Source organism: Phaenicophaeus curvirostris, chromosome 15 (genome assembly GCF_032191515.1).
Source record: "Phaenicophaeus curvirostris isolate KB17595 chromosome 15, BPBGC_Pcur_1.0, whole genome shotgun sequence".
Taxonomy (NCBI): domain Eukaryota; kingdom Metazoa; phylum Chordata; class Aves; order Cuculiformes; family Cuculidae; genus Phaenicophaeus; species Phaenicophaeus curvirostris.
In genome coordinates this window covers 15,730,363-15,741,971 of record NC_091406.1, presented here as the reverse complement: position 1 = coordinate 15,741,971, position 11,609 = coordinate 15,730,363, and the positions used below count along the sequence as shown (strand labels likewise).

At 41.4% G+C, this 11,609-nt stretch overlaps 1 protein-coding gene across 1 annotated transcript in view; it reads left to right on the top strand.

Annotated features, from left to right (window-relative positions):
* Window positions 1-321: 321 nt before the first annotated feature.
* Window positions 322-11,609, top strand: part of SLIT3 (slit guidance ligand 3) — a 504,299-nt gene continuing 493,011 nt past the window's right edge. Inside the window, exon 1 of the mRNA XM_069869312.1 lies at window positions 322-506. Coding sequence (XP_069725413.1) covers window positions 322-506 — 185 coding nt within the window. The remainder of the gene's footprint in view (window positions 507-11,609) is intronic.

Sequence of the window (11,609 nt, the reverse complement as noted above, 5' to 3'; positions counted from 1 at the left end):
TCGCCCGGCTGCCAGGCACTGCGAATGGGGAGCGGCGCCGGCAGCCCGCAGCCCGCCGGCAGCCCCGCGCCCCCCGTCCCGTCCCGGAGCCGCTGATGGAGGCGGGCTCGCCCTTCACCTTCGCCTCCTTCCAGCTCCGCTAAACTCCACTCGCACCTAAGGGACGAGCCCCCCGGGAGGCAGGTCCCCGCCTCCTCGCACCGGATGGTGCGCTAGGAGCCTCTCCTTTGCTTCCCCCCCCCCCCCCCGCTTTCTTTAGAGGCGTTTCGTCTTTAAGGGCCGGCTGCGCTTCTCTACCCCCCGGAGGGGATCGAGCTAACCATGTCGCGGGGTGGGAGACGCGCGTTCCTGTGCCTCGGGATGATCTGGAGCTTGTGGAGCTCCACGGGCTGGATGCCGGTCGGAGGATGCCCGCATAAATGTACGTGCGTCGCTTCCAACGTGGATTGCCACGGGCTGGGGCTGCGAACCGTGCCCAGGGACATCCCCAGGAACGCCGAGAGACTGTGAGTAGTAGCACCGTTCGGGGCTCCCCGAGCAGCGCTGGGAGCACCTGGGCTGGGGGAGCTGCTCCCCCCGTCAGCGCGGGGCGCGTCCCGGCGGCGGCTCCGCTCCTCGAACACCGATTCACGTTTTCGGGAGCGAAGGGGAGGAGCTTTTCGGAAGTTAGAGCGGGGTTGCCGTTCGGAAAGCCGGCCGGTTGCAGGGTTTGGCTTCGTTCGGTGCCTTGCGGAGGGGGGTTAGCCGAGCCTTGCCTGTCCCGCGGCTCGGGGCTCCCCGCGATGCTCCCGGCCCCAGGGTCGCTCTCGGGGCAAACTCCGCTTGTTCCCGTGCGGGTAGAACCGGGGCTGCCTGCACCTGGTCCCGGTTCCTCTTCGCTTTCTCGGCGCGGTGACTTCATCTCCATGGAAAAACCGCCTGCTGCCATCAACTCCTTCAAAGGGATGAGAAGTCACCTTAAAGCCGCCTCTGATTTCTCTCCTAAACGGCCGCGGCGAGGCTGGTTTCTCGTTTTTCCTCTGCCTCGGGGTTCCTGATGGCAGCGGGGTGCTGCTTCCAGCCCCCGCATGGGAGAGCGGAATCAGCGTCTTCGTAGTAAATCTGCATCCTCAGCTGTCAGGAGCTTTTTACTTCCAGTTTGGAAGCTGAAAGCGCAGTTGAGCTGTGTGACAGCGTCCTGGCCCTGGCTGGGAGCAGGGGGGGCAACCCTGGAGCTGCTGGTGCAGAGCGTGTGGCACGAGTCGCTGCCAGGGGCGAAGATGCCCAGGATGGGATGTTAGAGCATCCCTGCGCTCCGCAGGTCCCCTCGGCACAGGCTGAGGGTGCCTTCAGCCGATCACGTAACATCTTTTTGAACTTGTAAGCCAATGCTGTAGATGGCATGGCCGGACTTCCTATTTTATTTCCTCCTGGGTCACAGTGTTGGGGAAACTTCGAACTCTCAAGTAGTTTTTTCCTCCAGGAAAGAACTGGATGAGGTTACTAAGCAAACAAAGTTCTGTGCCCCGAGTCCTCTTAAAGACTAAGTTTTCTCTTAGAGTGAGATTTTATAGCATCCTTAAATGTTTCAAAATGTTTTTTATCGTGCTGGGAGCTCTTAAATAATAGCAATATGCAGATTTCTTGCTAGATTCTTCCTCCATCTTTAATGTTTTGTGACTATATTTGCCTTCCTTTTAACCCCAGCTGTGTGAAAAATGGTTTTCAGATCTCAGAGTTACACTAAGCTTAACTTTTGTGCGTGAAACTTGCTACTCCCGAAAACTCATGGGTAGCACTGGCCACTGAGACACAAAAAAAAAACCCCAACCCTGAAGCAACAGAACCCCACAACCAACTGCTACCAAAGCAGAGTGTGTGATAACCCAGTTGTTTGGTGTGCTTCATTGATAAGGTCTGTTTGTGTGGTTTAGGAGTCAAGGGCTAGAATTAAGCTTTTGAATTGCAGGTTGAAATGGTTCACAAATGCCATGTTAGTTGGCTACCACTTAGAATTAGAAAATGGTGATTTGTTATTACCTCAGTGTTAAGGGAACTGATTTCCTCTTGTCACTCCATTTAATTTCTGAGAATGGACTTAGAGATGTTCATCTTCCTTGCCTTCTGTAAGAAGCCAAGCTGAAGGACTAAGTTTCTTGGCCTTGTTATTTTAACAATTAAAAAGAATAAGGGTGAGTGTAATCACGGTGCTTTTGGTTCTGATCATTTTCAGATTTCATTGTTAGATTAATGGCTACATGAATAACAATAAGCTATTTCACAATATGCTGTTTGAATATTTAACCTCCAAGATAGATTACTGATTATTATGAAACATAGCTGTGTTGGATGGTTTCTTTCGCTTGTTTCTTTAATGTCGTGTGTTATTGGTGCACTGAGTGGCTGAAACCTTGTGGAAATAACATACAGAGGATCACACAGTAACATGTTATTCTATATCTTTAAATAATGTCTTTACTTTTCTTCTGATAGTCCATCACAAGCCTTTCACTGATTTTTACAGGTTTCACTGTCACCTACATTATAGCTGCGTTTTAAAGCTCATGTCCCTTCTTTAAAATCTAGATTTCTACTTATTGCACTAACTTGACTTGCCTAATATAAGCAGTAGAGAGAAAAAGATCTCATATTCCCACGAGTCTTAAGTTTTGCTCGTGGATGAAACATCAGCCAGCCCTTGGGTATGTCAAAGTACCGCGTTTTTCTGTGTGGTCTATGGCAACTTGTAACTGTTTATGACATAACACTGGCTTGTGTGTTGTCTTGAACTAGTTTGTTTAATTTGTAAATAAATCTGAATTGATTGTATCTGAAATGAAGTAGATTAAAAATATCTTAAAGAAATATTTATGTTGGGAAAATAATTTTAACAAGTTTCTCTGGCCACACACTAAGTGACTCTTTAGACTCATGCTATGAAAATGTCTTTACTTCTCTCTGCGTTCTTTTGAGCTAAAAATTCCGCATACTTGCTCATGTTGGAAACTTTTTGCTTTAATAAATCTAATGGCACCACTTAAATATTTTGCCACTAATCTTTCGGAGTTATGTTTGTATGAATGCTACAGAATATTTGGGCTACTGGAGCTAAGTTAAATATTATTTAAATTAGTGTTAAGATTAAAGCCAAGGAAAATTAAAAATGTAACGTGAACGAAAAAATGAGAAATCTCTTTAGGGAGAAGAACTCTCATATTGAGAAATTCTGTTAAATGATCTAGTGATCATCTTCTAAGAAATGGGCATTACCTTAGCACTGATTACTGGTTCTTTATGATAAATATGCAATGCAGGGTTTTGTTTCTTGGTTGATTTTTTTTTTTTTTTTTTTTAATGCTTTGAAGGTGTTGTTTTTTTGTCAAGAGTTGCACCTGTTACCATTTTCCTGAGAGGAATCCACAGATTAACCTGTGATCACATAATCAGGGTTGTAAAACTAGCCTAAACTTTTTTCTCAGATTTATCTTCAAAAGCAACTGTACCAGGTAGTCAGTTGTATTAGGTGTGTGTTACAGTTGACCTTGTTGTTACGTTCTATGCTAGTCATCTCCTAGTGGCATATATTCAAGCTTTGCCTCAGTTAAGGTTCGTGAAGAGCTAAAGAGAGGTGATGGTTGCATTTTACAGAACAAGTAAGTGATCCAGTCTGGAGAAGTTAAGTGGTAAAACAAGTATTTGTTGCGTCCGAGGAGTAACTTCCATTTACCTTTGTTCTAGAGAAGGAACCCCCAGAACAGCCATCATCTTGCACAGAGAGAGGCAGACATGAAATGAAGTTTAAGACTTTTCCCCAGATTACAAGTGTTGATGCTCCACAGAGGACATGGTACAGGTGCAGTGTGATATAGCTGACCTTGTGGCTTGTTTTTAGTATTTAGTGATCATTCTGCATTTGCTAAGTAACTTAGCGTCCTACCAGAAACAGAAGTTAATAGACCTTTTGTGTTTTGGTGAAAGCTAATAATTTAGTAGAGAACTAATTATTTAGCAATTAACTTGTGAGGGTGGATATGGTGATTGTTTTATTTAAGCTATTATCTTTTACTTTTCTGAAGAGTTCCTTGAGACTGCTTCATCAGACTCCTTTCATCAGAGCTTCCCTAGCAGCGCTTCAGTTCTTATGTGAGAGTTTGTATTTGGGATTTTTTTCAGTGGAAAGATTTTCTGTATATGAAAAATACACGTGACTTTTTAGAACCCTTAATAATGCTGAGAGTCAAGTTTAGTTTGAGATGATAAGTAAATGCAGTGAGCAGATCAAAGCCACACACCTTCGGTTACTTTCTTCAGTTTTGAAAGGAACAATTGATATGGAGAAACTGCTCAGAAGTCTTGTGGGTCGATGTCTGCTTTCTGTTGCAATATGAAGCAGGAGCCTTTTGTATTTTTCTTCCATTCATGTCTACTTCTCTCCTTGTCTGTTAGCAGCACACTATGTCTGGATAAAGTTCCTTTGGGGAATTTAGCCATGTTTGAGTTGAAGATGGATTTAGACTTGGTGGCGTAGAATCCTCTTTAATTGATAGCTCTCCTGTGTTAATGTTTGTTCCGTTTTGTCTTTTATTTTGAAGCATTCTTTACCTTGCTACATTGATAAAGCTTGCAAGACTAATCTGTTCTGTACTTTGTCTGAGTAGCTGAATTGAGCGTGTCCCCATTTAGGTGCAATTTAGAAGCTTAGTCATCTGCTTACTCTGGAGTTTTCATGTGGTCTGGGGTTTCTGTTACACAAATACATTATTATGGTGTTTTTGGCCTAGGTGCATGTAGCTGCTCAAGTTGCACTGGCTTGTAATAAGTCTTCAACTTCCTCAATTTTGTCTCCAAATTAAATCTAAGCTTCTGTCTTGAATGCTTCCATATTACTGCAGAATGCTATGTTAAGCACATGCAAATGTAATTATACCGACTCTTACAGTGACATTCTGTTTTTCTAGAATTCTTCCCAGTAGGGATTACCGCTCACTTGTGTAGTAATAATCTCCAAAACGTTGCATGGAGCCTTTTTCTTTCCCTAGGTCATGTGTCAATAAGGAGACATCGTTGGCTTTGGCTTCGAAGAGCTTGCTCTCAGAGGTACTGATCCTGGGAAAACTTGACTGCGTTGCTTAATTTGATTTGTATACTTCCTTTAATGAACGTATTGCTGACCACTTATGCTTGACTGGACATTAGCATGTGCTTGTGTAGGATCAGTCTTGCACTACTAGTTTTGTTGCCTCGTTTTGAAGTGATGGAAAGGGGAAGGAGGATGAAATTCCCTTGGCTGCCTGTTGCTGCAGGTGATCTTTTGAGATGAACAGCTTTTTGTCTGGTGGTCATCTACTGGAATCCTTTTTTTCCCTTGATTAGAAGATTTAATTTTTTGGGAGTCAAGATGGAGAATAGAAGCCATTGGTCAGTATTGCAGTTATTTTTGGTTATACTTGTTTCACTAGAAATTAATGGAAAATATTTTTACTTTGAGTTCAAAGTTGAAATGTGTCAGGGTCCTTTCCTAGTCACAGCTGTCTTGCTTTTGCCACCTATTACGCCTGCTAAGGATGGTTTAATGTTGAGATAAATTTCCTGGGGACTTTAGTTGTGTGGAGCTTTCACCTGTGGCTGAGAACTGCAGTTGACCCCTCAAGTAATGTTTCAAGCAAATGTAATAATTTCTGGAGTTTTTTTTAATATATCTAATTAAGATGCAAATCACCTTCCACTCCCAAGGAATTCCTCGTTTACCTTTTTATTTTTTCCTTATTTTGCTCCTTCCCCCCTCCCCCAACTTTGAATCTGCAAAATATAACGAGGTCTTGTTACTTCAGTGACTTAACCAGCTCTTTCTGATGCAGAATGATCATGAACTTGCAAGTTTTGGAGCCTCTTTTCTCATCAAAAGTGCCTCCAGCCTTATGAGGTACTACATTGTAGCCAACTTTGTGATTGAGGGAGTGACTCTTCCTTCCTAAGTTAGCCTGAAACTTTCAAATGCTTTTTCCAAAGTGCTGCTGCTGGAGTTGATGTAAGCTTTCCTGTCTTGTAATACAGCTACTAAATTATCTCAAATGTTATGCTGACCTCAGGCAAAGGTTGTGGAATGTTTGTCAGAAATGACCAGGTACCTCTTAGTTGTTTCACCTGTTTGCTCCCTGCAACTGCAGATACTGGATCAGGTTAAGAGTTTCTGTGGCTCAGTATTGAAACCACTTTCAGCACTGGCTGATCTTCTGTGTCTGAGCAGAAGTGTGACTGTGAATGAGTTAGCTTCTTCTCTCCTAGGGAGGTCATTTATTGGTTTTAAGTAGAGCCAACTTTTTGGTGGAGGCTTGATGATGGCAGCTGTAGAAATCAGCATGAGCATCCTCTGCTTACAGTTCCACAGCTCCCTGAAGGAGCCTCTTTTTTTTGTTTGACTTATTTCTTGCTCCTGTAAGATACAGCAGTGTTTTTTGTTGTCTTCAAAGTTGAAACAAAGCAAGTTTCTAACTTCATGTGAGAAGGATGGAATCAAGATACTTCTGGAGAGAAAAGCTAAACTGAACTCGATGGCAAAGCTTTTTGAACAAAAATAATACTGGTGATTTCATGGAGAATGCCTATAAGTTATGTATGGTAAAGATTTCTTCAGGTGACTATCTGTACATTGCTGTTATGAGGATGTATAGATATGCAATGGTGTTCAGAAAATATCATGACAGAGGTAAATTTTGTGCCCTGTGCTGGCAGGATGTGCTTCCTCCTCTTGGCTCCCTTCTGCCCCTTGGGTGGCAGGGGTTTTCTATTAGTTCTAGTTGGTTCAAGTGCGTAGCAACAGTATTATATGGATTTTGGCTTGGGGCTGCTGTTGTCGCTCCTATGCGTATATTCTTTAACAGATTTTGCTTGCGAGTGTAAGGCTATGTCAATTTGACTTTTTTATTATCATGTAACTTTCAGGACTAAGAAGAGATTAGTAAGGCTTCTACTACTACAAGAGGCTTCTAGTAATGCTCTGGTGGCAACATGGCCCAAACTATTCTGTTCTCAGTATTTTTCAAGTCCTTTCTGCAGAAATCCATAAGGCTCTGCGTATTTTCAAATTTGTTTTTGATGTTGTCCAGTCAGATGTATCATTTAAGATATTGAATGGCTCTCAGGAATGGCAAGAACTTGTTGTTCCTCATTAAGAAATGGTTCTGTAAATAACTGGCGTGCTTTTACTAATGGTACTTAATACATAAAAGATCTGTCTGCCTACTTATGTGAATGGAATGGGGCTGTGATCTTGTACTCAGAGCAAATTTTAGATGAGTTGAGAGCCACCTGTGTAGAAAAGTGTTTGAGGCTGATTCTTACCTTTGCTAGTTATTTTCAACTTCCCCCCAGCCGAATCTGGTCTGTCAGTTGTCTCTCTAAGAAGAAATTTGTCTTGTATTTTGGTTTTACACCATCTGTTTGCTGGCTGCACTGTATGTTTTTAATCCCATGATTGATAGGGTTCTGGAGCTTTTAATGAGATTTTTACCTTTGGATCTGAGAGTTGCTTCTTTTTTTCTGAGATTTTAATTTTGTCTTTCAGCTGGAAATCATTTTAACTGATGGCTATGTTCTTTCCTTTTCTGTCACTGATGAAGGGACGCTCTCAATAAACATCAGTTCAATTAAAATGAGGAAGATCACTTAAAGCTGGTCTTGTCTTGACTTTTCATCAAGCAATCTGCAAAACCTATCAGCAATTTACTTCTAGATGGATTTCACAATTTGCATTGCTCACCAACTCCCTGAAAAGTTGCAGTACTGTTGCAGGAATGATTCTTAACTTCTGTCTCAGGGTTTTATCAGGTGAGCCCTCCGTGCTTCCTGCAGAGACCTTCATATCACTGCTTTCTACTTCAGTTGCATAAGGAACAGTCAGCCTTGTGGAATTAGTATCAGATTACTAACAAAACCCCTCAAACACCTATTAAATGTGTTTAGAGTCTAGGCAACACTGAGAAATGCAGGAGATGCTGTTCTTATCACTGATAAGTTGTTGGCCACTCTGTGGACCTCTCTTCATTCTGGTTTGAGGTGCAAGTCTTTTGAGAGTGATGCTATGTTTCGGAGTTTAATTGGAGAGACTGCAACTCTTTACTTTGACATTGTGCTGTGCCTGTCCATGCAGGCAGTCACCCAGAAGAACAAGAGAAGTTCTTGGCGTGTTATTTTTCAGTGTGTTTTCTCTTTGCAGCTTCACAGTCGTTCCTGTCTACGTAGGCAGAGGTTTAGTTTGTCAACCAGGGCTCTGTGTAAGTGAAGGGATGAACTGGTTTGGAGATTAATGATTTGGGGATAGGTAACACATTTTAACTGCCTGTGAAGGGGCTTGGAGAAGGTGGGGGTGGGGGCAGTGATTAGTTCTGTTTTGGATAGGTACTGTTTTTTTTTTTCCTATTCATTTTTGATGCTCTTGCTTGGGAGCAACTGTCCTCATCAAAAAAAAAAAAAAGGTTCGGAATTTGAAATTTTCTGTAAATTCCACGATAGCAAGTTAAAAGTACGTAATGCAGATCAGGCTACTTGTGAACAGTACTTCTCAGTACTGTTCATTTGCTTGTCTTCATTCTTTCTGACTTTGCTGGAAGCTCTTTGGGTCATCTTTGTACAACATATAACATGAAGACATCTTGAGCTGTCATAGGGTGTTTCTAGGCCTGATAACAGAATTGATAATAAACTTCTTATTGGTGAATCTGAGCTTCTGATCTCCAGAGTCACGGCACTATAAAATGCAGTTTTTCATGTCTGCTTCCCAACTCTATTTTTCCAGGAGCTAGATTTCTGTCAGGGTTGGCTGTGTGTCGGGGGTGGGGAGAGGGGGGGAAGAGTACACAAATGGATGTTCTCTTGAAGTTTTTCACAAGATAAACATTGGACTGTTACAGAGATAATATGCTGAGAGCGCAGCCACGGGTACCTTCTTGTGCATACTAATAGCTAGAAGGCTGTTTCTTAATCCTTGGGGTTTTTTTTGTTTTTCCTTTTTTCCTGTGCTTGGTAACATATGTTTAGTTAACTTGTACATAATAAATGTATTAGTAGATTGTAGGGCATCACTGGGGTATGTAATTATGGGACCTTAAAAAATAACTTTGACAGTTTCAAAAGATGCTGACCGTGATTTGGGAGCCTTACACACTTTCTCAGGTCATAGTGAAAATAAATGCTTGGAGTCAGTTCAGCCAAAATGTTCTATTGTGTTTTCACTGACATTTTTTTCTTGGTATGTACTAGTGAATAATGAGCACTTCAGATATTTTAGCAGCTTTTGAAGTTCAAGTATGCAGTTGTCTCTCTGGCAAACAAGATTAGCATAAGCAGTAGATCTAATTTCATATGTTGTGTAATACTGACCTAATACAAAAACTTGGCTTGGAAAGGCTTTTTTTTTCCCCCCCCACAAACAACTTGCCCCAAAGTAGAAAAGATTCAGATTCCTGACTTCAGTTTTTTTTAAAGGTTAAAAAATCTCATCCTAAAAGGGGAGAAAATTCCTTAGAATAGTGTACTCATGTTCCTTAGTACATGCTGTCTCGTAAAAGATGAATGACTGAAAAAAATTATTAATTGTTACTCAGAGCTGTATGGAAAATGCAATTTCACATTACGGTATTTCCCCCCTCGCCTCCCCCTTACCATAAGAAGAGAGCAAAGCACACCAAATGCTTGTCTGCCAAATGTTTGATTGCCCCTCCTCTCTGTTTTAGGATATGTTATGTAGCATAAAAAGCTCACATAACTAATATAGTTACATGACATCTAGCCCTTTAAATTTCATCAGTGCGTATGTGTGCTGGTCCTCTACAGACAAGGACACACTGATGTTGAATTGAAATAATTATTTTCTCTAAATATGCCTGAGGAATTTCAGCAAAAAAGCCACATCGTAAAAGCAATTCAAATGCCTTGTGCCTTCTTATTAGTAATAAAACTTGTTTTGCTTTAGTGGGACCTTTACATAGAATTTTCCCTAAATTTATTTTTTGCCTGCGTGAAGGTTTTCTTGAGACTGGGGAGGCGTTACTTTAAGTGCAATTCATTGCAATGTGTGTTTCGGAAAAAAACTTGGATGAAACATCATTGCTTAGTGAGGATAGTAGTGGTTACAGCATCACTTAGCAAGGTGGGAACTTGTGGGTCACAGCTTCCTTAAAACAGCTGTAGAGTGCTGAGGAAAGGCTAGGTGTCTCATCCTCCTGAAGTGGTGGAGCTGGTTGGAGATGATGTTTTAAGAACACAGCTGGGGAGTGAGAAAGAGAACTCATTATAAGGAAATAGTACAGAAAGGCAATTGTGCATTTCTGAAATGCATAAATAAATTTAGGGAGGTAAGCTGGACACAAGAATGAAATGGTGAAAACTAATCATGAATATAAAATTCTTGAGCAGAGAAAATTAGTTTTCCAGAAGAGGAAGTAGATATTGAGAAATAAAGCCCTAAGGCTAAGGCTGGTTCTTTATATTGAGATGAAAACACACATCTGGATGTATGATTCTCAGATAAGAACGTGGAAGTAAAAGAAACAGTCCAATAATCATTTGGAGTCGTGAGTTTTAATAGATAACATATGACAAGGCAGCAAAAGATAAGAAGCAATCAAAAGTGTTTTATGGTTTTCTGAGGGCTTGTTTGTTGGGTTATTTCTTTTGCCTAGGAAGTTCTTTAGCTAATTGCTTAGGCTGTTTTTTATAAGTTTAAAATGAGTTATTCCTAGTTGATGTTAACTTCATTTTATAGAATAGATATTTCCCAAGGTTGTTTTCCTGTACCTCTCGGATATACAGGAGGCTTAGTGCAAAGTGGTTTTATAAGCATGAGTAGTTTCAGTAATTTGAAACATGAAATGTGCGTGCCAAGTCTTGTTTAGAAAAAACTTGGTTTGTATTCATTTAGCAAATGTTGTGAAATCAATTCAGCTTCGCTCCAGTGGGTCAACTGTTGAAAACTAAAAGTTGAATGAGGATGGGGAGGGACAAGGAAGGTGGTGGGAATCTACTTGAAAATGGAGGAAATTACTTGTGGTTTTAACATCTGGACTCTAGCTGAAAGTGAATACACAACTTCAAACTTCAATTTTCCATAGTAAAAGTGTCCTACTCATTCTACTGCTACTTCTTGGCTTAATCAGCTCCTTACTAGCTCTGGTAAACGTGTGCACTCAGTATGGTACTTCTTGGAAGGGACAGAGTTGGTGAAACTGGATGCTAGAGAAATTAAAAAAAACCTGGTCAACAAAAAAAACCCAACTAAATGAAGAAGTCTATTGTCTTTCCAGGAAAATATCTCCTGGAAAGAGTTTCTAGTCCATGCATGTCTGAAAGTGAGCAAGGAGATGAAATCAAGGCTTTATTTTCCTGTCAGGCTTCACTAAAATCGTTTCTTTGGTAGAACTTTTTTCCCCAGTCATCAAGAATTACAGCAGTCAGAAGCAGCCGTCTGATGGAGAGCAACAGGGAAATATTTCAAGTCCTGAACGTGAAATGGTCTGTATTGGTAAAGAGTGCCTAAACTGGTAGCTGTTTCTTTACAGTGTTATGTTCAGTCGTGTTCCTCATAGGTAGAGACAGACTGACATGCAAGCATCAGATTTTTTCTTATGTCAAGT